Source organism: Loxodonta africana, chromosome 10, assembly GCF_030014295.1.
Source record: "Loxodonta africana isolate mLoxAfr1 chromosome 10, mLoxAfr1.hap2, whole genome shotgun sequence".
In the NCBI taxonomy this organism is placed as follows: Eukaryota; Metazoa; Chordata; class Mammalia; order Proboscidea; family Elephantidae; genus Loxodonta; species Loxodonta africana.
Window position 1 is genome coordinate 105,805,951 of NC_087351.1, and position 24,324 is coordinate 105,830,274.

The following is a 24,324-nucleotide window of genomic DNA, read 5'->3' on the forward strand; positions in this document are numbered from 1 at the left end:
GAGAGTTTTACGCTGAAACACAACTGCCCCTATGTGTCTTTGTTGTTGTTACTAGGTGCTGTTGAGTTGGTTCTGACTCATAGCAACCCTATGTACAACAGAACGAAATATTGCCTGGTCCTATTCCATCTTCATGATCGTTGTTATGCTTGAGCCCATTGTTGAAGCCACTGTGTCAATCCGTCTTGCTGAGAGGGCCTTCCTCTTTTTGAATGACCCTCTACTTTACCAAGCATGAAAGCCTTCTCCAGGGACTGATCCCTCTTGATAACGTGTCCAAAGTATATGAGACGAAGTCCTTTAATTTGGGAATGTTTCCATAGCCTTTCTTTGACTTTTATGACATTGATATTTTTGAGAATTACAGGTTTCTGCCCCCACCACACCCCACCTTTTTATTTATTTATTTGTTTTATGGAAGTTCCTCATCTTGCGTTTCTCAACTGTTTCCTGGTGATTAGATTGGGGTTACACATTCTCAGCATGACCCCAACTGACTCTTAAATTCTCCTCTGAGTATGATAGCAGTGATTTGAGGACTAGGCCTGCTACCCCAGGCGGTCAACTCACATTCCCTCCTCCAGAGGGCCCCTGGCCCTTGCATTATGACATCCCAGCCCTGAGAGCTGGTGCTGACCCCTGGAGGACAGAGCTCCTGCCTCCACCTCTGACCACTTAAAGCAGAAGCAGCTTTTCCTGCACCCCAGCCCTGGTTCTAGACTTCCCACCTCTCATCTTGGGGAAGATTCCCCAGCCACCGCCTCTCCCATTGCTGTGATGCCAGCAGTAGTACCCCATGTGCTCCCCACCTGGTCCACTGCCAACAGGAAGACAGTAGGCCTGGGCTGCCCGGGAGACCTGTTGGGGCAGTGGGAAAGGCTGAACTTGGAGACATGAATCCTGAGTTAACCGGGCCATGCGACTCTTGTTGTTGTGTGCCATCTGTTACTGAACCCTAGAGGCAGGCCATTGTCTAGTGCACACAGACTTGCCAATTAACTGGACACTGGTCTTTGAGAAAGTAACTTTATTGCAGTGTGCAGAGCAAGGAGCCAGGAGGAAGTTACTCAGATCCGACTCCCTGAGTCATGGGGAGGGTTTATATGTGATTTGGGCAGCAAGATGGCAGCCGTGCAGGCGTACTGGGGACGGAAAATTCTGGAAGACGGTCAGGAAACAGGAGGTGACGTGGTTCTCGTTGGACATTTCGCTTCGGAATAGGGTCCGGCTGATGATTTTCCTTCTGATTTGTACCTCTTGTTGCTGCACCCTATGTTGAGGTCATTCAGCAGTCACAGCTGGCCCTTCTGTGCATATGGGGTGGGCCATATCTAGCTTGGGCTAGTTTAAGGACTAATGGAAATTTACTGCCATTCGTAGGCTCAGGTTACACGTCCAGTTGATTCCAACTCACAGCAACCCTATAGGACAGAGTAGAACTGCCCCATAGAGTTTCCAAGGCTGTAATCTTTATGGAAGCAGACTGCCACATCTTTCTCCCTCGGAGCAGCTGGAGGGTTGGAACCACCGACCTTTCGGTCAGCAGCCAAGTGCTTAACTACTGCGCCACCAGGGCTCCTTCACGTGACTCCAGAGAATCATTTAACCTCTTTGAACTGTCTTTTCCAGAAACATAGTTGCTGTTACCAGTCGCCATCCAGCCAACTCTGACTCATGTCAGTCCCTGTGTGTCAGAGTAGAACTGTGCTCCACAGGGTCTCCAACGGCTGATTTTGGGGGAATAGATCTTCAGGCCTTTCTTCTGAGACACCTTCCCACTGAGAGTATATTAAAAATTGTTTCACGTTGCTTTATATTTTTGCCAACAATTGATTTGGTCAGTCTTTTGGATTTTAGCCATTCTGGAGGGTGCAAAGGAGCCCCTGAGTGGTACAAATGGCTAACATGTTTGGCTGCCAACTGAAAGGTTGGAAGTTTGAGTCCACCCAGAGATGCCTTGGAAGAAAGGCCTGGCGATCTACTTCCAAAAAATGAGCCATTGAAAACCCCGTGGAGCACAGTTCTACTCTGACACGCATGGGGTTGCCATGAGTTAGGATCGACTCGACAGCAACTAGTCGTTGCTGTCACACCCGTAATACAGATGGGTCAAGATTCAAACCTCGAATTATCTGACTGCAAAGCCTGTGCTGTTATCACTGTACCAAGCAGCCAGCCTGGGGGTGGATCCCAAGTTCCCTGAATCCTGATCCAGTGAGTTTTTCAGTATAGCAGATTTAGGGCCTGTGGTCAGGCAGAGTGGGGAGTTCATGGAACAAATAGCTTTGGGTGAACATGACCCTCTGACCTGCAGCCAGGAGCACACTGGGCTCCTCATGGACTTCGTGAGGCTTGGTGAGAACAGTTAGAACTTCTAGAATCATTTTTCCTATTGCTTTGACTTTGACAAACTAGTCATTCCTGCCTCTTCAATGTCTAAGACCAGCTATTCAGGGCTGGTTCTGCTATAGAGGAGAAAAAGATTCAAACCCAAGAAAGTCTCCTGCCTTCTTCAGTTCCTTCCATAGTCTGTGTAAACACCCTGATGCTACAAGCTCCAGAAAAGGAGCCTGACTCTGGCCCTGGGGGATGTGGGGCCAAAGGGGTAGTCACAGAATCCAGGAGTCCCACAGGCTCCTCCTATCCACCTCCCTGGTACAGGCCACAAGTCAGTTAGGAATCTCTACCTTGTTCACACAGAGGTTCACAGAGGCTGTGGCCTGGATGGGAGGAGGGCACTCAGTGGAGACCCCAGGGGCCTGTGAAGTTGACTGCGGATGGAGAGGACAGAGAAAGGGAGGCAGGCTGTTGGGTTTTGTTCTGTTATAGTTTTGTTTTCAGGCTGTTGAGTTTTAAAAACCTGTATTAAAAATTTTTTAACTGATTTCTGGTGACAAAAATACCAGTGTTATTGTTGAAAAACAATCGTAGTATTTTGGTGAATTTCTTTCTAGTCTGGTTGAGATCAATACAGATAGGTAGGTAGAGTAGGTAGGTAGATGATGAGTGAAGGAAACCCTGGTAGCTATGACAGATAATCTCTCTAATTCTAACTCAACTGAAGTTTATTTCTTACTCATGTAAGTTTGATAGAATAGAGGAGGCTGGGGAGAGAAAGGGGGCTTTCCTCCGTCAAGTCATTCGGGAATCCAGGAGGGAGGATTTCGAGGTCTCCCTGGGCGTTGACATCCACGTGGCAGAGCGAGAGCGCATACGGGACCAGGCCTACAAGTGATGCAACCTTGCTTTTACGCCCACGATGGAAACAGAGTTCAGGCCCTCGAAGACGTCATCCTCTGAGGGTGGTAAGAAGCGTTATCCTGCTGTCTGTCATAATAACCAGGGCTAACGCTGAGCACGCTCCGATAGCCCAGCGAGCACTTGTTAATCACTTTCCAAATGCCATGTCATTTGATCCTCCCAACAACCCCATGAAGTGTGGACACCACTGTTATCCCCACTTTAGAGCTGAGGAAACTGAGGCTCAGAGAGATTAGGTCGTATGTTCGGGATCATACCTGAGCAGGTCAGTGATAGACCTGGGACTTGAATCCAGGTTCTGTGCTGACCACTGCACCCTCCTACCTCAAGACCCTCCCCAGCACATCCTGATATGACTCCAGAAAAGACGGAACCCAAGTCCTGGCTGAGTTTCCCAGCCCCTGCAGCCTCCTCACTTTCTGAGCCAGGCCAGGACTCTGTGGTGTCAAGCCTCTAAGCCACAGCCTGCGAGACTGAGCACCTTGTGAGCTGAGCACTCCAGCTGACTGAGCTGGAGTGATTTCCTCAGGGAGGCCTGTTGTTTGGAGGCAGAACTGGGAGCTAAGAAGTGTCGGCACAAGGTGCGAACAGCCGGACGGCGATAGGGCCAAGGATTCTTGGGTTCCAGTTTCACTCCTACCTCAGATTTCCCAGGTGACCTCAGACCCACCTCTGCCCCCTGGGCTCCAGCTTCCTCATCTGTGCAGCTGGGATTTCAGATTAGTCCACTGGTTTTCAGTCTGGTTCCAGAGAACTCTGCAGGAACCACAGGTCAGCCCTGCTGCCTCCACCCTGACTCAGACAGAGTAGCCAAGTCTTGCACAAAACTATAACCAAACCAGTTACTGTCGAGTTGACCCTGGCTCATGGCAACCCCGTGTACGCCAGAGTAGAACGGTGTTGCACAGGGTTTCAGTGGGTGGTTTTTCCTAAGTAGATTGCCAGGCCTTTCTTCTGAAGTGCCTCTGGGTGGACTTAAACCTCCAACCTTTCAGTTAGCAGCCAAGCACTTAACCATTTGCAGCGACAGACTTCTGCTGCAAAAGTAAATTGAAAAGCCACTGTTCTGGATGGTCTTTAATTCCTGCCAGCCTGTGTTTTCATCAAATCAATTCAGTCATTCAGCTGTTCAACAAACACTTATTGCCAAGACAAAAGTTAACTGCAAAACCACAAGCTGACCCAGTCCTCGTTTTTAGGAAGCCCACAATTCAAGCAGATAACAGAGCATTAAACTAGCTATGATCATGCTACGTGATAAATGCTATTCATTCATTCTTTCATTCAACAAATACGTTTATTAAACACCTGCTGCGGACCAGGCGCTATTGAGGTGTTGGATGTGAGCAAGATAAAGTCCCTGCCTTCATGAAGCTTACATTCTAGTCGGAGAGCCTGTCAATAAGCAAGTAAACAGAGAAATACAAAATATACGGTCAGATGCAGAACTGTGTAGTCATGATAAGTAAAGCGGGGTATTGGGGCTGGGCAGGGTCGAAGGCATTTGCTGTTCTAGGCTGACCGGCCTTTGTGGGGTTAAGGTATGATATTTATTTTTCCATTCTGCAATGACAGGGCCAGGGAACCCCATTTATAGGGACTTTAAACCTAGTTGGTGGAAGATGGGGTCTTCAGGGAAGACTTGCTGGAGGAAGAGAATGGCTTTAAGTGGGAATCGTGGCGGAAGGTAAGGACCAAAGCAGATCGTGGCGGTGAGCATCACGCTGCCCAAGATTGCTGCGTCGGCACAAGAGCCAGTCAGCAAGTTTGGAGGAGGCAGGTATGACAAAATGATAGACCCTCCCGTCTAGATCAGGGGTTGCCAACTCTGGCCCGCCACCTGTTTTTATAAGTAAAGTTTTATTGGAAGTCAGCTGCATCCATTCATTTACAATAGTGTCTATGGCTGCTTTCCTTACAAAGGCAGAGCTGAGTAGTAGTTATGATAGAAACCATGTGGCCCATGAAATGGAAAATGTTTACTGTCTGGCCCTTTACGGAAAAAATAATTTGCCAACTCCTCTTCTAGATACTTCGTAGATTATGTTGTGGGTGTTGTTGTTAGGTACCATCAAGTCGGTTCCCCAACTCATAGCAACCCTATGTACAACAGAACGAAACACTTGCTGGTCTTAACACCTTCCTCACAATTGTTATGCTTGAGCCCATCCTTGCAGCCACTGTGTCAGTCCACCTCATCAATGGTCTTCCTCTTTTTTGCCAACCCTCTGCTTTACCAAGCATGATGTTCTTCTCCAAGGATAACATGTCCAAAGTACATGAGACGAAGTCTCGCCATCCTGGCTTCTAAGGAGCTTTCCGGCTGTACTTCTTCCAAGACAGATTTGTTCATTCTTCTGGCAGTCCATGGTATATTCAGTATACTTCCCCAGCACCATAATTCAAAGGTGTCAATTCTCTTTTTGTCTTCCTTATTCATTGTCCAGCTTTCGCCTGCATATGAGGCAACTGAAAACACCGTGGCTTGGGTCAGGCGCGCCTTAGTCCTCAAGGTGACATCTTTGCTTTTGAACACTTTAAAGAGGTCTTTTGCAGCAGATTTGCCCAATGCAGTACGTCGTTTGATTTCTTGACTACTGCTTCCATGGGCTCCTAGATTATAAAACCTTTTAGTTTTAATCCAACCGCTCATTTGATCCTCACAACAGCCCTATGTAACAGACTGAATTTCATTATTATTTCCCATTTTTCAGGTGAGACAACTGAGGCTCAGGGTGATTGAGTGGCTCCGGATCACACAGCTAGTTAACAGGCAGAGGTGAGGCCATCCTACTCCAATGCTGCTCCCAGTCTTCGTGAGCCGGGCAGGAACGCTTCTGCTCGTTTTTACCTGAAAGAGAGCTTTTCTTCTCTAAGAGAGGTCCTAGCCAACGAGACATGTCTGAGGCCCCCAAATCATTTGCTGCCGAGTCAACCCTGACTCGTGGTGCCCCACGTGTGTCAGGGTAGAACAGTGCACTATAGGGTTTTCAATGGCTGATATTTCAGAAGCAGATCACCAGGCCTTTCTTCCAAGGCACCTCTGGGTGGATTCAAACCTTCAACCTGAAAGGAACATGTTAACCATTTGCATCACCCAGGTAATCTGCCTGAGGCCTCAAGCCAGCTTTTTAAAACATGATCAACTCCCCTGAAATATACAGACGGCAAGCAGATGTGATTTGGCAAAAAAAAAAAGCAGGCAGAAATAACCAGAAAATGCAGGCTGCAGCCCAGAAGTGCCTCTGTGGGTATTTCCTGCCTGCGTCAGGGCCAAGAGGCTAGCTTCTCGTCCCAGCTCCATGGCTGGCCAGCCACAGGGCTGTGAGAAAATTCCTCCCACCTCTGAGCCCAGTTTCTCCCAGGACAGTTGGACTTGATGAATCCCAGGCCCTCTGTGTGCTGGAGGCAGCTTGCACTGGCCTGTGGGCACCGACTGTGCACGTGCCTTCCCAACTCCACATGCATATTGGTAGCTTGAACTTGAGGAGCCCTGGTGGCACAACAGTTAAGCTCTCAGCTGCTAACCAAAAGGTCACTGGTTCAAATCCAGCAGCGGCTCTGTGGAAGAAAGATGTGACAGTCTGCTTCAGTAAAGATTACAGCCTTGGAAACCCAATGGGCCAGTTCTCCTGTGTCACAGGGGGTCACCGCGAGTTGAAACAATTCTTCGGCACTTAATAACAGCAGTGGAAATTTGCAAATGCTACAAATCAGACCTTTTTTTTTTTTTTTTTCTTCCCCCTTCCACTTCAAGAGCCAGCTATTAAGCATTTACCAGCAGGTCACTGTCTACAGCCCCTGAGGATCCCAGTATGCATGACTCTGACCCCCACACCAGGCAGAACAGAGTGGTGCCAGAGAGAACACACCATGGACTCAGTTCAGCACACTGGCAGCGTCCTTCATCCCAAGCCCTGTGCCAGGGGCTGGGGAGACAGTGCTGGGGCAGACCTCAGAGGTTTGCTTGCCCACGGTCGCACAGCCTCTGTCCCTGCCCTCGGGAGCTCACAGTCCAAGGGAAGGGACAGACTCTACGATAGTCTCACCAGGAATACGGAGCCTTGGTGGCACAACGGGTGAGCACTCGGCTGCTATCTAAACGATTGATGCTTCCAACCCACCTAGTAGCTCCAAGGAAGAAAGGCCTGGCAGTCTGCTCCTGTAAAGATTTCAGCCTAGGAAACCCTATGGGGCAGTTCTACTCTGTCACATGAGATCACTCTAAGTTGGAATCAACGTCATGGCACCCAACAGCAATGGGAGCTGGAGCAGGAACTGTCCAGCTATGCCTGAGGGTCTGAGAGGACAAGAAATTAGCCAGGAGCACTTGAGAAGGGTGTCCCGAGCAGAGGGACCTTTGGGTGCAAAGGCACAGAGGAGTGATGTGAGTGGAGTACAGGGAATGGCCTGGGCTGTTATATGTGAGACTGATGGAGGCAGAACGTCACCCTGGGAAGTAATCACCACGAACTGTGGAAGTCCAGGAGGGCTTCATGGAGGAGGAGGAACCTGAAGGAAAAGTGTTAAAGCAGCAGGAATGTGGGACTGAAGTGAGAGAAAGCTGGATTCTAGCCCTGGTTTCCCACATTCTAGCCACGTGACCTTGGGCAAGTAGCTTAACTTCTCTGAGCCTCATTTTCCTCATCTGTCAAGTGGGCGCAATGAATCTAACCCACCTCACAGAGTTGTTTCAGGAAGTCATTAACATCATATTTATAAAATACATTTGCATTTTTTTATTGTACTTTAGATGGAGGTTTACAGAACAAACTAACTTCTCATTAAACAATTAGTACACATATTGTTTTGTGACACTGGTTCCCAACCACTTCTTGAGCGTGGTTTCCCATTACCAGCCTTCTCGTCCTTGCCCCAGGGCTGGTGTGCCCATTTAGTCTTGTTTTGTTCTATGGGCCTGCCTAATCTTTGGCTGACCAGTGAACCTCAGGAGTGATTTTATTACCCAGCTATAAGGGTGTCTGGGGGCCGTACTCTCAGGATTTCTCCGGTCTCTGTCAGACCAGTAAGTCTTTTTTTTTTCTTTTTGAGTTAGAATGTCGTTCTGCATTTTTATCCAGCTCTGTCCAGGACCCTCTATTGTGATCCCTGTCAGAGCAGTCAGTGGTGGTAGCCAGGCACCATCTAGTTGTGCTGGACTCAGTCTGGTTGAGGCTGTAGTACTTGTGGTCCATTAGTCATTTGGACTAATCTTTCCTTCGTGTCTGGTTTTGTTCATCCTCCCTTGCTCCTGAAGGGGTGAGACCAGTGGAGTATCTTAGATGGCTGCTCACAGGCTTTTAAGACCGAAGATGCTACTCACCTAGGTAGAATGTAGAACATTTTCTTTATAAACTGTGTGGTGCCAATTGAGCTAGATGTTCCCCAAGACCATGGTTCCCAGAGCCCTCAGCCTAGTAATTCGGTCCCTCAGGGAGTGTGGATTTGTCTATGGAGCTTCCGTGGCCTTGCCTTGTACAAGTTGTGCTGACTTCCCCAGTATTTTGTACTCTTACCCTTCAGCAAAGTTACCACTTATCTCTTGTCTATTTAGTGGTTTTCCATCCCCACCCGCCCCCTCCCTACTAACCCTCAAAGGCTCTTTCTTTTTGTGTGTAAATCTTTTCATGAGTTTTTATAGTAGTGGTCTCATACAATATTTGTCCTTTTGTAATTGACTTATTTCGCTCAGCATAATGCCCTCCAGATTCATCCATGTTGCGAGATGCTTCACAGATTCATCATTTTTCTTTATCGTTGCATAATACTCCATTGTGTGTATGTACCATAGTTTATCCATTTGCCTGTCGATGGATAGGTTGTTTCCATCTTTTTGCTGTTGTGAGCAATGCTGCAGTGAACATGGCTGTGGCATATGTCTATTCGCCTGATGGCTCTTATTTCTCTAGGATATATTCCTAGGGGTGGGATTGCTGGATCATGTGGTACTTCTGTTGCTAGCTTTTTAAGGAAGTGCCATATTGTTTTCCATAGTAGTTCTACCATTTTCCATCCCCACCAGCAGTGCATAAGAGTTCACTCTCCCTGCAGCCTCTCCAACATTTGTTATTTTCTGTTTTTTTGATTCGTGCCAGTAAAGTCAGGGTGAGATGGTATCTGATTGTGGTTTTGATTCACATTTTTGCATTTTGCATTTTAAAGTGTCACACAAATGTGGAAGCTGTGTGGGAAATGTAAGGCCTGGGAAAGGCAAGGGGAAGACTTGCCAGATAGGCAAGTGTGGCAAAAGCTTAGAGGCCCAATGCAGGTTACCTATCCTGAGATCACTGATGAGACAGTTTGGCTGTGGAAAGAGTAGGGGAAATCATATGGGAGAGGTGAGCAGGGGCTCAGTCGTGGATGACTTGAATGCCAGGATAAAAGTCTAGACTTGATTCTCTAGGCAGTTGGGTACCATTGATTGTTCCTGAGCAAAGACATACTATGATCAGAACTTTACTCTCAGGAGATGACATACTAGGTAGAGTGGATCAAAGAACAGAGACACTGCAGGGAGGACAGACCTCGGGGACTAGGCTGGAAACAACCAATTTTAAGTACAGGGTGCAATCAAAAGGGAGACTTATCTGGGGCTCCAGCCTGGCTGGCCTTGAGGGGACAGAGAGACCCAGAGCAAGATGAGCAAGATGGAGAACTCCAGACCTTGTGTCTGGGGACTGGCAGGAAAATGGGTTCCTTGAAGAATTGGGGTGGCTCCAGGAAGGGCTAGCTTCCAGGAAAAAGGGGCACACACTTCGGGTTGGCACCGAGCAGGAAAGGACTCCTCAGGTCTCCATGGAGGCCTGTTGGAGTCAGTCTTGGGGTCTTGCTGGGAGCTTGGCATTTGTTCATTCATTTACTCATTCATTCATTCAACCAGCACCACTTCCTGCAAACCTTTGGTGTGCCAGGCTCTGTGCCCTAGGGAGGCAGAGAGAATGGGGTAGTAGGCAGGACAGACGGGTCGGGTGAGTCCCTGCAGGGGGTGGGTGGTTGCTGTTATGAGATATGAACACAGGTGGTGGGAGGTGAGGAGATGGGCCCCAAAGCCCTTCCTGAGGGGTCAGCTGAGGTTCCTCCAGGAGAGGTAGTGGGGGGGAAGGGGGAGGAAGCCTCCATACCCAGAGGACACAGAGCACGGTCCTGGGGGCTTCCTTCCCTTTCTGCCTCCTTCATGCCCCCACGGTCCAGCTTCCCTGTGCGGAGAGAGGACCCAGCATCTCCAAGGCCCCAAACCGCTGGTCCTGGTGGGACCATCCTCCTGGCTGAAAGCCATTATCCTCCCGAGCAGGATCCATCCTCAACACTCTGCACTACAGATAGTGGGCCAAGTGAGTCCTTGTTGTGGGATTGGGGCTCCCAGTGCATTGTAGGATGTTTAGCAGTATTCCTGGCCTCTACCCACTAACTCCAGACATGCAGGGCGGAGAGGGGGTTTGCCCCTGTTGTAAACCATTGTTCCAAAGCAAAATGACCGACCCAGATTGTATTCCTGGTGAGTAACTAAAACAAACCAAAGGAAAAAAATGTGTTCTTAGAGGCAGAATAAAAATCCAGTCAGCCCTAAGCCAACACACCAGGTCCTTGGGGTGGGAGCCCCTGCGTCCCCTGAGGCATGGGCAGTGGGAACAGAACACCTGCAGAGGGGACACCAAATCAACATTGAGCCCCCACTTCAGGTTTTTCTGTCTTCAACGCTCTTTTGCATTCTTAAGCTTGCTTCTTCCTGGACCCCTACTCTCCCTGTTAGCAGCCACTCCCCATTCACGCCCCACCCAGCTCCTGGAAACCACCAGTCTGGTTTCTGCCTCTATAGATTTGCCTTTTCTGGACATTTCATATGAATGGAATCATACCGTATTTGCCCTTTTGTGTCTGGTTTCTTTCCCTCAGCTCAGTGTTGTCAGGATGCATCCATGTCATCTCATGTATCAGTGCTTCATTTTCTTTTTATTGCCAAATAATAGTCCATCGTGTGGATATATCACATTCTGTCTGTCCGTTCACAGCTGGTAGACTTTGGTTTGTTCCCATTTTTTGACTTATAAACAACAATGCTGTGAACACTTTGGGTGGGCATGGGTGCATATTTTTGTATCTTCTATGTCTTTACGTGTAGCCCTGTTGGTGCAGTGGTTAAGAGGTCCGCTGCTAACCAAAAGGTAGGCAGTTCGAATCTACCAGCTGCTCCTTGGAAACCCTGTAGGGCGGTTCTAATCTGTTAGTTCTCTTGGGTGTATACCCAGGAGTGGAATTGTTGAGTCATAAGGTAACTCAAAGGAGCCCTGGTGGCGCAAAGATTAAGTGCTCAGCTGCTAACTGAAAGGTTGGCGACCAACCCAGTGACTCTGCGGGAGAAAGACTGAGCGATCTGCTTCCATAAAGATTACAGCCAAGTCCCTGTGGGACAGTTCTACCCTTTCGCATGGGGTCGCTAAGTCAAAATCAATTTAACAGCACCTAACAACAACAGAGGTATATCCATGTAAGATAAATAATATTTTAACACAGTATTTTAAAAAATGACCGCAAAAAGATCTATGATGAACAAAATACCAACATTTTCAGGAAAGACAGGCTGCTGTCTGTCTATTTTATGGCCCTGTGATACTCTGCAGGGGGGACCGTCATTTCCAGTCAGCCCGTGGTTCCTGGGCTCACGTTAGTTTAGAAGGGTTGACAATGGCGTAGGAACAGATTGGGCAACTCAGGATTTTACTTATAGTCACTTTTTTCTTTTCTTTCTTTTTTTTTTTACCGTAGAGCATTTATTAACTTTTCATACTTGGTTCAAAGTATGGGAGGATATTTAGGTAAGTGTTTATAGGAACACACATTTTCCCTTTTGCCTGGAGCCCCGTTATAGTTCAGCACAGCACTGACCACCTGCTTCATGTTATCTCATGTGAGAGGTGGGTTGGGGACCCGGTGTGGCTGTTCCCCACTGTTCTGAGCTGCACTGCCTGCTTCATGGCTCAGTCAAGTTCTCATTTTCCCCAGCACACTCACAGAGGTATACCAGGATGCCCGCTGAGGGCTCCAGGAAGATCCATCCCTGTTGGAATTCATATCCAACAGGTCCAGCCTTTGGCCTTGTGTGTCAAGTGGGCAGTCTTCAGAGCCAGCCTAGCGCCAAACTGGGGAAGCATCTCCGGGACTACCTACCACCTTCCTTTCTGCCCTTTTTCCTTTACAAGGTCCCCTCTGCCTACCCTTCAAGGAATTATTACTGTCAAGATGCCCTGAGCCCTGGACATCTCCTACTCATAGCAGTCCCATGTGACAGAGTAGAACTGCGCCATAGGGTTTCCTGGGCTGTAATCTTTACAGCAGTAGATCGCCAGGTCTTTTCTTTAGTGGAGCCACTGGGTGAGTTCGAGCCACCAACCCTTTGGTTAGCAGCCAAGTGCTTAACTGTTGCACCACCGGGGCTCCTTTTTACAAAGGTGGTGGTTGTTGTCTGCCGTCGAGCCAGGGACAGATGACCCAGTAAGCAAAGTACACGAGAGCTTCCTTGCGCTTATTTACTAATGTGGAGTGCAGAATTTCACATGGGTTTCACAACATCAAAAATGTGGTCAGATGTGGTGAAACCCATGTGAAATTATACACTCCAGATTAGTAAACAGCGCAAGTAATCCCGTGTGTACCTTTCTTACTGGTTAATCCACCCGTGCGTCGGGTCGATTTTAATTCATAGTGACCCTATAGAACAGAGTAGAATTGCCCTATAGGGTTTTCTAGGTTGTAATCTTTATGGGAGCAGATGGCCGGGTCTTTCCCCCACGGAGCCACCGGATGGGTTCAAACTGCCAACCTTTTGGATAGCAGCAGAGTGCTTACCTGTTGCATCACTTTACAAAGGTGGTTGTTGTTGTGTGCTGTCAAGTCAATTCCAACTCATAGTGACCCCCTACTGAACAGAGTAGAACCACCCCGTAGGGTTTCCTAGGCTGTAATCTTTACAGGAGCACATTGCCAGGTCTTTTCTCCTGAAGAGCCTTTCAGTTAGCAGTGGAGCACTTAACCATTGTGCTACCAGATGACTTATTCCTTCCAGGAGTGTTACCAGTTTAAAATGAACTCTCCGGAAAGGGTGCTGCTTAACCCAAAAGAATGAAGGTTGGATGGTGGAATTTCAGACCTTGGGTTTTGTTTTGCAGGTGGGGGAGAAGGCATTGTTAAAGGGGACAGGACTCTTCCAAGGGGACATCAGTGTCAGGCAGACGGCTGCCTTCTGGGGGAGCCCATGAGTAAACTGCCGTGCACTTTGTCCTCACGCTGGCTTTCACAGGCAGGAGCTGGGAAAGGGGAAAGGGTTAGGGGTTCCACCCACTCCAGTGACTGCATCTTTCTCAGTTCCTTCTGCGTAAGCCTGGACTCTGTCTCTGGCCTCCCCAGTGAGGCTGACCTGTGGCCCATGTCCCCAGAGCCGTGAGAGAAGGGGAAAGTTCCTCTTCCGGAGAGTGACCGTCCCCCGCCTGGCAAACCACAGCCCCGTTCCTGGGGCCTGGGAGTGGTTCACAAAGAGGGTGCCCCACTCACTACGTTTGCCTCCCTCTCCTCCCAGGCAAGCCCTATGGGGCCGATGACTTCCTGCCTGTGCTCATGTACGTGTTGGCCCGCAGCAACCTCACTGAGATGCTCCTGGATGTGGAGTACATGATGGAGCTCATGGACCCCGCCCTGCAGCTGGGGGAGGGTAAGTCACCGCCCTGGGCCCTGCCCGGCCTCCCAGGCCCCTAGCACCTCCCAACCTAGCTGGACCAGGGAACACCAGGCAGTTCAACAAGCACCTCCTGGATTCCTGGTTCGCTCTGAGCTCTAGGGACCCGGGGTCTCATGGACTGGGAGGGTAGATGGGCCGGTAAACAGATGATGATGCAGAAACGGTGGGATGCTCAGAGGGTATGGGAGCACCTTACCCAGGTCATTGCAGTCAGGGGAGGCTTCCTGGAGGAGGTGACAGGAGCATAGTGAGGGTAACGAATGCCCAGAGGAAATCTTGAAATTGCCCCCCCTCCAATTTCAAGATGAATAGAGGTCAATAGCAGCCACATGTCGGCAAAAACGCCCTCCTCCTCCTTGTCCAGCAGCCTCAATCAGGCACCTTAGAGATTTGTGGCGCCTCTAAATGTCATTCTGTACCTTATCTGTGCCCCCTTGGACTTGCACTTGGGGGCAAGTGCCCTTCTCTGCCCTCCCCCACCTCGTCCCCAGTACACCTCCGGGAGGTGACACCTGAGCTGAGCGTTGAAGGATGAATAGGAGCCAGCCAGACAAAAGAAGGGAAAGGCATTCTCCCCAAAGGGAACAGCCAGAGCTGGGAGTGTGACTACTGAGGCTGCAGCAGTGGTCAGTGGCCGTGGTCAGGTGTCACAGTGGAGGTGATGGTCAGTTCTGAGTCGAGGGATGCCCCCGGGGGCTCTCAACTGCCTTCTCCTCCAGCCGTGGGCCAGGTCCTCTGTCAGCGCAGGGATGCTAATGATACAGGCAAAGGGATGAAGGCGAGTGTGGTTTGCTCCACCCTACTCTCAGTTTCCCTTCCTCTTTCCTCCTTCCCACCACTTCCCCCTGCCCATTTAGCTTCAGCTGCCCTCTGCCAAGAGCTCCCTGGGCCTCGTCATCTGAGGTGCAGCCAGCCCAGATAACAGCTGTGAGGGAGCCCCAATTGTCCTCTGAGACTTCAGCCTTGAAGGATGGAGCGAGAGTCCCAGACCCCAGTGTCCTCTGTGGGCTTTGTTGTTCTCAAGATCAGAGGTCCACTTTGCATCTGTTTGCATTTTTAGCATGTACCAGTCCCTGGGGTAACAGTTTGATGGTGAAAGGCTCTGTGAGTTCTTGGCTTCTCAGAGGAACGTGTTAAGGCCATGAAGTTTACCATCATGTATAGGTTTGGCTGTGGGTCTGGGACCTCCAGGAACTATGTTTTCTCCTCTTTAGTAAAAATTAATTTTCCTGCATTTGGGACAACCTGTCTTCCAAGAGATCCAGGAATTCTGGAGAAGCTGGGCTTCCCTCAGCAGTGCTTATCTGCTCCCCACTGCATGCATCCACCCACCCATTGCCCTGTTAATACATCCATCCATCCATCTGTCCATCTCTGTCCATCCGTCCATCCATCTATCCATCCACCTACCCACACATCTACCCATCCATTCACCCATCCATTCACCCATCCATTTACCCACCCATCCATCCATCCATCCATCCATCCATCCATCCATCCATCCATCCATCCATCCATCCATCCATCCATCCATCCATCCATCCACTCATCCATCCACCCACCCATCCATCCATCCATCCACCTACCCACACATCTACCCATCCATCTACCCACCCATCTGTCTATCCATTCACCTACCCATACATCTATCCGTCCATTCATCCACCCATCCATCCATCCACCTATCCATCTCTGTCCATCCATCCATCTACCTACCCACACCTACCCATCCATTCACCCACCCATCCACCCATCCACCCATCCACCCATCCATCCATCCATCCATCCATCCATCCATCCATCCACCCGCCCATCCACCCAGCCACCCGCCCATCCACCCAGCCATCCATCTGTCCATCCATCTATCCATCTACCTACCCATCCATTCACCCACCCACACATCTAACCATCCATTCACCCACACATCTAACCATCCATTCACGCACCCATCCATCCATCCATCCATCCATCCATCCATCCATCCATCCATCCATCCATCCATCCATCCATCCATCCACCTGCCCATCCACCCGCCCATCCATCTATCCATCTACCTACCCATACATCTACCCATCCATTCACCCACCCATCCATCTATCCATTCACCTACCCACACATCTATCCATCCATTCACCCACACATCTATCCATCCATTCACGCACCCATCCATCCACCCACCCACCCATCCACCCACCCATCTATCCATCCACCCATTCATCTGTTCACTCATCCATCTGTCCATTCACCCACGCATCCACCCATCCATCATCCAACCACCTGTCCATCTGTCCACCTATCCATCCGTTTATCCGTCCACCTGCCCATCCATCCATCCGTTCATCTGCCTACCCATCCATCCATCCACGCACCCACCCATCCAGCCAGCCAGCCAGCAGTTAGATAGTGAGCCCCTACTATGTGCCAGGCTCTGTGCCAGCCACTTGGGCTGCTGTACAGGGCAAGACAGGCAAGGCTGATATTTTCATGAAAATAAACAAATGCCTTGACTGCACCCAGCACTTTGGGACCTCCACCTCTGGCCTTCACAAGCCTTCCTCCTTGGTCTTCCCTGGCCCTGAACCTGCAAACAGAAGCACAACAAGCCTGGGCAGGTGGGCAGAGGCAACAATGACCCATCTCCCATGGCCTCACCAGCCTGGGGAAAAGGAAACAGAAGGAGGGGGCAGCAGGAAGACCTCAGAGGTCTGTGAGCACAACTGGCTTCCTGCCCTGTCCCTAAACACCCTGTTTCCTAGGACTAGACCCTGAGAGGCAACCCAGCCAGCCCCCTCAGCAGGAGTCTTTACTGTGATGTGGCTGTCATACATGTAACCTTAAAAGGTTAAACTGTTTACATGTCAAAAATTACTGTAAATATAATAAGAAATGAACAGTAAATCAGGGGACAGGAAGGGCTCCCACAGATAGGCACACCAAGAATTAACAGCCTTTATATGTAAAAGGCTCTTACAAATCAACAAGAAAAGCACAAAGACTCTAATAGGTACCTGGGCAGAGGCTATTCATTCACCCATTCAGCAGATACTCACTGAGCTCTTACTTTATGCCAGGTGACAGCAAGTTCCTTTTCCTACGGAGTTTCTTCCCAGTGGTGGGGAGGGGGTTGTCAGACCTTAAGCATATTAAACAAGTAATTGAACAAGGTAATTTCACATCTGAACTCATCTGATGAGTGTTGAGAAGAAACGAAGCAGGCTGGTGGGATGGGGAGTCGGGCAGCAGAGGGAGCAGAGTCTGCAGTAGCTCAGGTAACCAGGGAAGGCCTGGGCAGAGTAGTTGCTTCTTGTTACTTTTTTCTGTTTTCTCATTTTCCATGATGGGTTTATGCTGCTACTATAACTGGGGGGGGTGGGGGGGGGAGGGCAGGAGGAGTCATTTAAAATCCTGTTAGAAGATTAGCATTGACTCCACAGGGTTGTTGTGAAGTCTAAGAGACAGTGTCCAGGAACGCCCTTTGGGGGCAGAGGGTGGAAAGACCCCTGGGTGCTCTGCACAGGGCCTGAGCATAGGCGTTCTTCCGCAATGGTCAGCCACACCCTGACCACAGGGATTCCTGCACCATCCTCAGCTTGAGTCCTTGCAGCTCAACAGGGCTCCAGGCAGGGATCCCAGCTCTCCTGTCCTCCCTTCCCCCGTGGCCTCCCTTCTTCCTGTTCCCAGAATCCTATATGTTTGGGTAGGAAAGAAGGGTTTCTTCAGGCAGGAGAGCTGGTCTATGCTGAGCTACTTTAAGTATTTCTGAGGCAAGCCAGAGTACAAATAGGGGCAGTGCTGGTTCAGTGGTAGAATTCTCGCCTTCCATGCAGGAGACCCAGGTTCGATTCCCAGCCCGTGCACCTCATGCAGCCACCGCCTGTCTGTGAGTGGAGGCTTGTGTGTTGCTGTGATGCTAAACAGGTTTCAGCAGAGCTGATAGCCTTGAGGGTCTGCAGCTTGGGCAAAGGATTTGGCCTTCCAAGTCTGCCAGCTATTGGACCCCCATCTCGATGTGTCTGGGCCCAAGGGTAGAGGGACAGGGCACAAGGACAGAGGTGCCTGAGTTCTCCTGCTTTGCCTTCCTCTCTCACCTGGGTGGTGGCACCCAGGTCCTTAGCCACTGAGGTGCAGGCGGAAACGGGTCCTGCCTGAAAGGGGAGAGCAGGGAGCGCTGACTGAGCCCTTTGGGGTGCTGGTCCCTGCCGTCCAGACTCTTGAGAACTTCTGTTGCTCGAACCTAAGGGGAGAACTAACACAAAGTTTAGTAAAAAATTCGAGAGCTGGATTTTGTCCCAGTTCTGCCTCTGGCTGCCTGGAGACCTTGGACAAGTCACTGAGCCTCAATGGTTTGGAAAGTGAAGGTGTTGAGCTAGATTTGGGGTTCTCAAGCTGTCTGGAGCCTGTGATGGCCCACAGAGGTAGCTGGGGGCAAGATGAGGGCGGGGCTGGGCACTGCCTGCCTGGTCCCATCGTCTGTGTGAACAGACAGTTCTGTGTTCAACAAAAAGCCTGCAAACCCAGACCCTGGGTGCTCTGAGGCTTTTCCGCTCTTCCAGTTGGCTCCACGCGCTGATGTTTGGCAAAGAATCAGTGATTGGGTCCTTCTTTCTATACAACAAGTGTATCAGGCGTGACAGATGGGGACTTCCTGTGGGAAGTAGGGAAGGCTGAAAACTACCATCCTTATCAGCGGCTGGGATGGTTAAGGTTGTGTGTCAACTTCTAGCCTCCCTCCCCAGCTCCCACCACCCTGGGCAGATGCCCATCAATCATGGGGCACTTGGGCGGAGCCAGCTCAAAATCCAGACCTACCCCAGAAGCGCCCTTGTTGCCCCCTTTTCCCACATCCCCTCCCATGCTGGCTGACAGCTGGCCACACCGGGTTAATATCTTCCCCGGGGCAGTCAGTTTTTTCCATCAATGTGTAACACCTTCTCCCCAAAGAAAACAGGCTTCAAAAGTCACAGTAGGGTCGACTTCCACCTAGTGGTCCTTGGGGGTACTGCATGGTCCTCGGTCAAAGGGAGGTCAGCTGGGAGGGCCCCATACGGAAAAAGCAGGGCGCTAGGCAAGCCGGAGTGCAGCAAACCGCAGTGCATGGGCAGGGTTTGGAGTTCCTTCCCCTTCGCCCGATAGGCTGAGAAGCCTCCAGAGCACCTCCCTTAGGTCATCCAACGACTCACACCTTACTGGGCACTGCATTTTACATGTATTTAGCTCATTTATTTTTCACAACAACCCTATGAGGTTTGCAGATGAGGAAACGGAGGCATAGAGAGAATAGTGACTCACCTAAGGTCACAGGGCTGGCCGATGAGGGATAAAGCCAGGACCTAGGCCCTGTCGTCTGACTCCAAAACCGGAAGTTCTCAATCAGCACACTGCACTTTGCCCCTCTGCTACAAGAAACAGAACTATCCAGGGGTGCCAAGGGCTCTCGGAACAGCAAGGGCTGGAGGCATCCAGGAAGGCTTCCCGGCAGACGCGGGCTTTGAGCTCAGCTATAAAGGGAGACACATGAGTGGTGCAGTAGCTTTTCTCTGACTAGGGACACCAAGCTAAGTTCTGTGTTAGCCCTGACACACTTTTTTCAAAAATGTCTATCTTTACACTACACTGCTATAAAAGAGTGGATGAGCCTGAGGCCGCAGCCCATTTATCTAACACCACAACTCAGCTAAGGTGTGAACTTTTCCCATATTGGTTGTGGAATGTGTGGGGATATGCAGGCAACTTCATATAACGTAGCAATTTGGGAATACTTTGGGCTGCAAATAACAAACAATGTAACTGATCATGATTTAAATAAGAGTGAGGGGCTGATTTGTCTCTTGCATCGAGAAGTTCTGGGGTAAACCATTGTCTTAGGCTGCATTCTCTAGAGAAGCAAAACCAGTAAAGTATATACATATACATATACATATACGCCAGCCAAACCCATTGCTGTCGAGTCAATTCCAAGTCATAGCGACCCTAAAGGACAGAGCAGAACTGCCCCACAGGGTTTCCAAGGAGCACCTGGTGGATTCAAACTGCCGACCTTTGGGTTAGTAGCCATAGCTCTTAACCACTATGCCAGCAGGGTTTCCAAAAATATAGAAAGAGAGATTTATATTAAGAAAATGGCTCATAAGGTTGTAGAGGCTGGAAAGTCACAAGGTTGTGCGTCAGGATAGAGGCTTTTCCTGGTTCACATAGCCGAAGGGGCTGGTGAACCAAAGATCAGGGTTCTTGCTCACAGGTTGTGAAGATCAACGAATTCCATGGTAGAAAGGCAAAACTGAAGGTAAGCTGCTAGCTCAAGTCCCCAGAACCAGAGGTCAGATAACAGGAGCCAGCTGCCAGATCCAAGCAAGCAAAAGCCCCCAGCCCTGCTAGAATCTCCACTTATATTCGATGGCAGGCCACGTACGAAAGGAAACTCCCTTTCAACTGATTGGCTACTCACAGCAGAGTCGGTCAAGGAGGTGATCACATTATATCAAATCTCATCATGGAAGTGATTGCAACATCATACTGACTTCCAAACTACATCGTAACTGCCAAACCACTAGAGTCATGGCCCAGCCAAGTTGACACACAACCTCAACCATCACAGCCACTGATAAGGATGGCAGTTTTTACTCCTACCATCAGGGAATCAGAGACCCAACTCTTTGCATCTTTCCTTAGGATGTGGGCCTTTGTCTTTGTGCCTGTTGCCTCCAATAACAGGACAGCTGCTCTGCCTCCAGGCTCACCTCTGTGTTCAAGGCAGGAAGAAGGAGGACAGGCAAAAACCTGAGGGGATTTAGCAACTGAGTTTGTCCCTTTCAAAGGCTTTCCTGGAAGCACCACCCAGAGACTTCCATTTACATCTAAGTAGCTAGAACAGGGTCTCCTGGCCCACCTCCCTTCTCTCATGTGCAAGGGAATCTGGGAAGTGAGCATTTTTAGCTGAGTGTTGCTTCCCCAAATAAAAGAGGGGTTCAGTTTTCAGTTAGTTAGAAAGGAGGGGAAAATGAAATTCAGGTGGGTCCGTGGCAGAATCTGCCTCATGTCACCATGCCATCACTGTCCTGGTACCTAAAGGGCCAGGAGAAAGGCCTGGGGAGTGGGAGAGGAGCCTACAGAAGCCCAAGGGAAATGGCGAGACCAGGATGCTGAGGGCCCTCTTCCTCTGGGCCCCTGGCCACTGCGTGACTTTAGTCAAGTCACCTTCCCTCTCTGGGACTCAGTTTCTCCTCCTCTAAAGTGAAGAGGCTCACAAGGCTGTTTTTGTTGTTAGGTGTCAGCAAGTCAATTCGAACTCCCACACGGCAGAGTAGAACTGCCCACTGGGAGCAGATCATCAGGTCTTTCTCCCACAGTGCTGCTGGGTGGGTTCGAACCACTAACCTTTGGGTTAGCAGCCAAGCACTTAACCGCTGTGCCACCAGGGCTCCTTTTTCTTTTCTTTTCTCTTCTCTTTTTTTAAGGTCAGTTATCTTTATTTATTCATATTTTAATTGTGCTTTAGATAAAGGTTTACAGAGCAAATTAGTTTCTCATTAAACAATTAATACACATATTGTTTTGTGACATTGGTTGCCAACCCCGCTACTTGTCAGTGCCCTCCCCTTCTCTACCTTGGGTTCTCCATTTCCATTGTCCATCTTTCACCAGGGCTCCTTTTTCAATGAGGTTGCCACTTCTCAAACTTCTTAACTGAAGCACCTAACAAGTTAAGGAAAGCAAATTTGTAAGCACTCACACAATAATAAAAGTTCTTTAAATCATTGTCTTTTATCTTAAAACTTCACGTAAATTTTGCATTCCAAAGTATCTCAAAGCTTAATTTACTTTAGAAGATGCAAATTAAGGAGAAATGAACAACTCAATGTTTTTACTTACTTTAAAGCTTTACAAATCGCATGTAATATAGTGTAGCTGTAACTGAAATTTCTCTTACAACAGTTTTTTAAAAAAGTATTTTTCTTTTTATTTTTTAGAATAGGTAATTAACATGGCTCAAAATCTTAAAGTACAAAAGTATGTTGTTAGTTGTCATGGAATCGGTTCCAACTCATGGTGACCTTACAAATAACAGAACAAAATGTTGCCCAGTCCTGCACCATCTTCATAATCTTTGATATGTTTGAGCACGTTGTTGGGCTTCTCCATCTCATTGAGGGTTTCCCTTGTTTTTGCTAACTCTCTTCTTTACCAAAGAGCCCTGATGGCGCAGTGGTTAAGCGTTCGGCTGCTAACTAAACAGAAGGCAGTTGGAACACAGGGTCATAGCAAGGGTAAGGAACACCCAGGGGCAATCTCAAAGTTGTTCCCCCACCCTATTTCAAGATGAATAGACGGTGATAGTGGCAATAGGTCAGCAGAAACGCCTTCCCCTCTCTTCCCCAGCTGCCTCGGTCAGGCGCCTTTCATATTTGTGGCACCTGGGAATGTCATTCCGTGCTGCATCTGGCACCCCCTTGGACTTGCACCCAGAGGCAAGTGCCCCTTTCCCCACCACCCACCCCCATGCCTCTGTATGGAGCCCACCAGCCTCTCTATGGGAGAAAGATGTGGCAGTCTGCTTCTGAAAAGATTAACCTAACCTAACCCAACCCAACCCGCTGCAGTCCAGTCGATTCAGACTCATAGCGACCCTATAGGACAGAGTAGAACTGCCGCATAGGGTTTCCAAGGAGCGCCTGGTGGATTCCAACTGCTTAGCAGCCAGTCTCTTAACTACTGCGCCACCAGGGATCCCCGTAAAGATTATAGACTTGGAAACCCAATGGGGCAGTTCTACTCAGTGCTATGGGGTCGCTCTGAGTCAGAATCCACTCAACCCTAATGAGTTTGGTTTGCAACGGGTTTCCCCTTCAGCAATTGATCTTTCTTGATGATGTGTCCAAAATGAGCGAGCCAAAGTCTCTCCATCCTCTATTCTTAAGGAGCATTCTGGTTGTATACAGTATGTGTAGGTATACAGTGAACAGTCTCCTGCCACCCCTGTCTCCCAGCCACCCCCTCTCCCACCCTGAAGGCATCCACAGGTATGTTTCATATGTATCCTTCCAGACAAAGTCCATGCAGGACCATTACATCATGTTAAAAATAAGCAAGAGTTTAGTGCCAAATGGGGAACCAATACAAAGTTTCGAGCAGCGCCACGGCCGTTCAGGAAGCTCGCCGAGGCTGCGGGGTGGGCGCGGGGTAGGCAGGCGCTCAGGTGCTGAACCTCTGCAGGACCATGCCAGGCAGCTGTGGTGGGTGGAGCCTGGAGGTTGTGGGTGGGGCCTACATGGAGGCGGTGGGTGGGGCGGAGGTGGGTGGAGCCTGGAGGTGGCATAAGGTTCGGGCGCCCTGTCGTGGGGGAGGGAGATGCCAAGCGAGAGACCAGCTTGCACTTGCTCCCCTTCTGGGGGCGAGACTAGGCGATGCTAACCCTCCATACCCTTGTCCCCGCAGGTTCCTACTATTTGACCACCACCTACGGGGCCCTGGAGCACATCAAAAACTACGACAAGATCACAGTGACCCGGCAGCTGAGCGTGGAGGTGCAGGACTCCATCCACCGCTGGGAGCGTCGGCGCACTCTCAACAAAGCTCGTGCCTCCCGCTCCTCCGTGCAGGTGACGCCCGGGATGGAGGGAGGAACTATGGCCCAGACACTATGCCCAAAGCTGCCTGCCCGCTGGCTCAGGAGCCATGACACCTGACTGGTTGCTCTGGCTACCAGCCCTGCCCTCGGAGCAGTGCTTCCACCAGAGGAAGGAGCCCCCGCCCCTGCCGGGCAGTGTGTGCCAAGCCGTGCTCCCGGGACCTGGGTGGGCCAGGGAAAGTACCACTAGGCATGTGTTCTAGGTGGACAGGCAAGACAGATACAGGAGGAATGTGAGGATAAAGGACTCCTGGTGGCACAGTGGCTAGGGGCTTGGCTGCTAACCAAAGCTGGCAGCTTGAATCCACCAGCCACTCCTTGGAAACTCTATAGGGCAGTTCAACGCTGTCCTATAGGGTTGCTGTGAGTTGGAATTGCGTAGAGAGTTTGGGGTGTGTGTTTGTGTGTGGAGATAAGTCATCCCAGTTCATGCTCTTGTCTCTTGGTCTCTGGACAAATGCAGCTGCTGCCAAGGGTCTCCCTAGCCCTGTGAGCCACCCACCCCCTCCCAATCTCTCTGTACCAATTGCTTTGGACTCTACTATGACTCATGGTGATGTCATGCGTGTCAGAGTAGGACTGTGCTCCGTAGGTTTTTAACGGTTGATTTTTCAGAAGTGATCACCTGGCCTTTCTTCCAAGCTACCTCTGGGTGGCCTCAAACCTCCAATGTTCCAGTTAGCCATTTGCACCATCCAGGGACTCCCAT

At 49.8% G+C, this 24,324-nt stretch overlaps 1 protein-coding gene across 2 annotated transcripts in view; it reads left to right on the top strand.

The window, feature by feature from the left end:
- The window catches only part of RIN3 (Ras and Rab interactor 3), a 166,511-nt gene that overhangs the window by 121,287 nt on the left and 20,900 nt on the right, over nucleotides 1–24,324 (top strand). Inside the window, exons 8-9 of one of the 2 annotated variants that reach the window (XM_023546647.2) lie at nucleotides 13,832–13,963; nucleotides 23,423–23,586. In XM_023546647.2, coding sequence (XP_023402415.2) covers nucleotides 13,832–13,963; nucleotides 23,423–23,586 — 296 coding nt within the window. Of the gene's footprint in view, nucleotides 1–1,629; nucleotides 10,563–13,831; nucleotides 13,964–23,422; nucleotides 23,587–24,324 lie in introns of those variants that run through there. The other variant, XM_064292891.1, reaches the window with a different exon arrangement.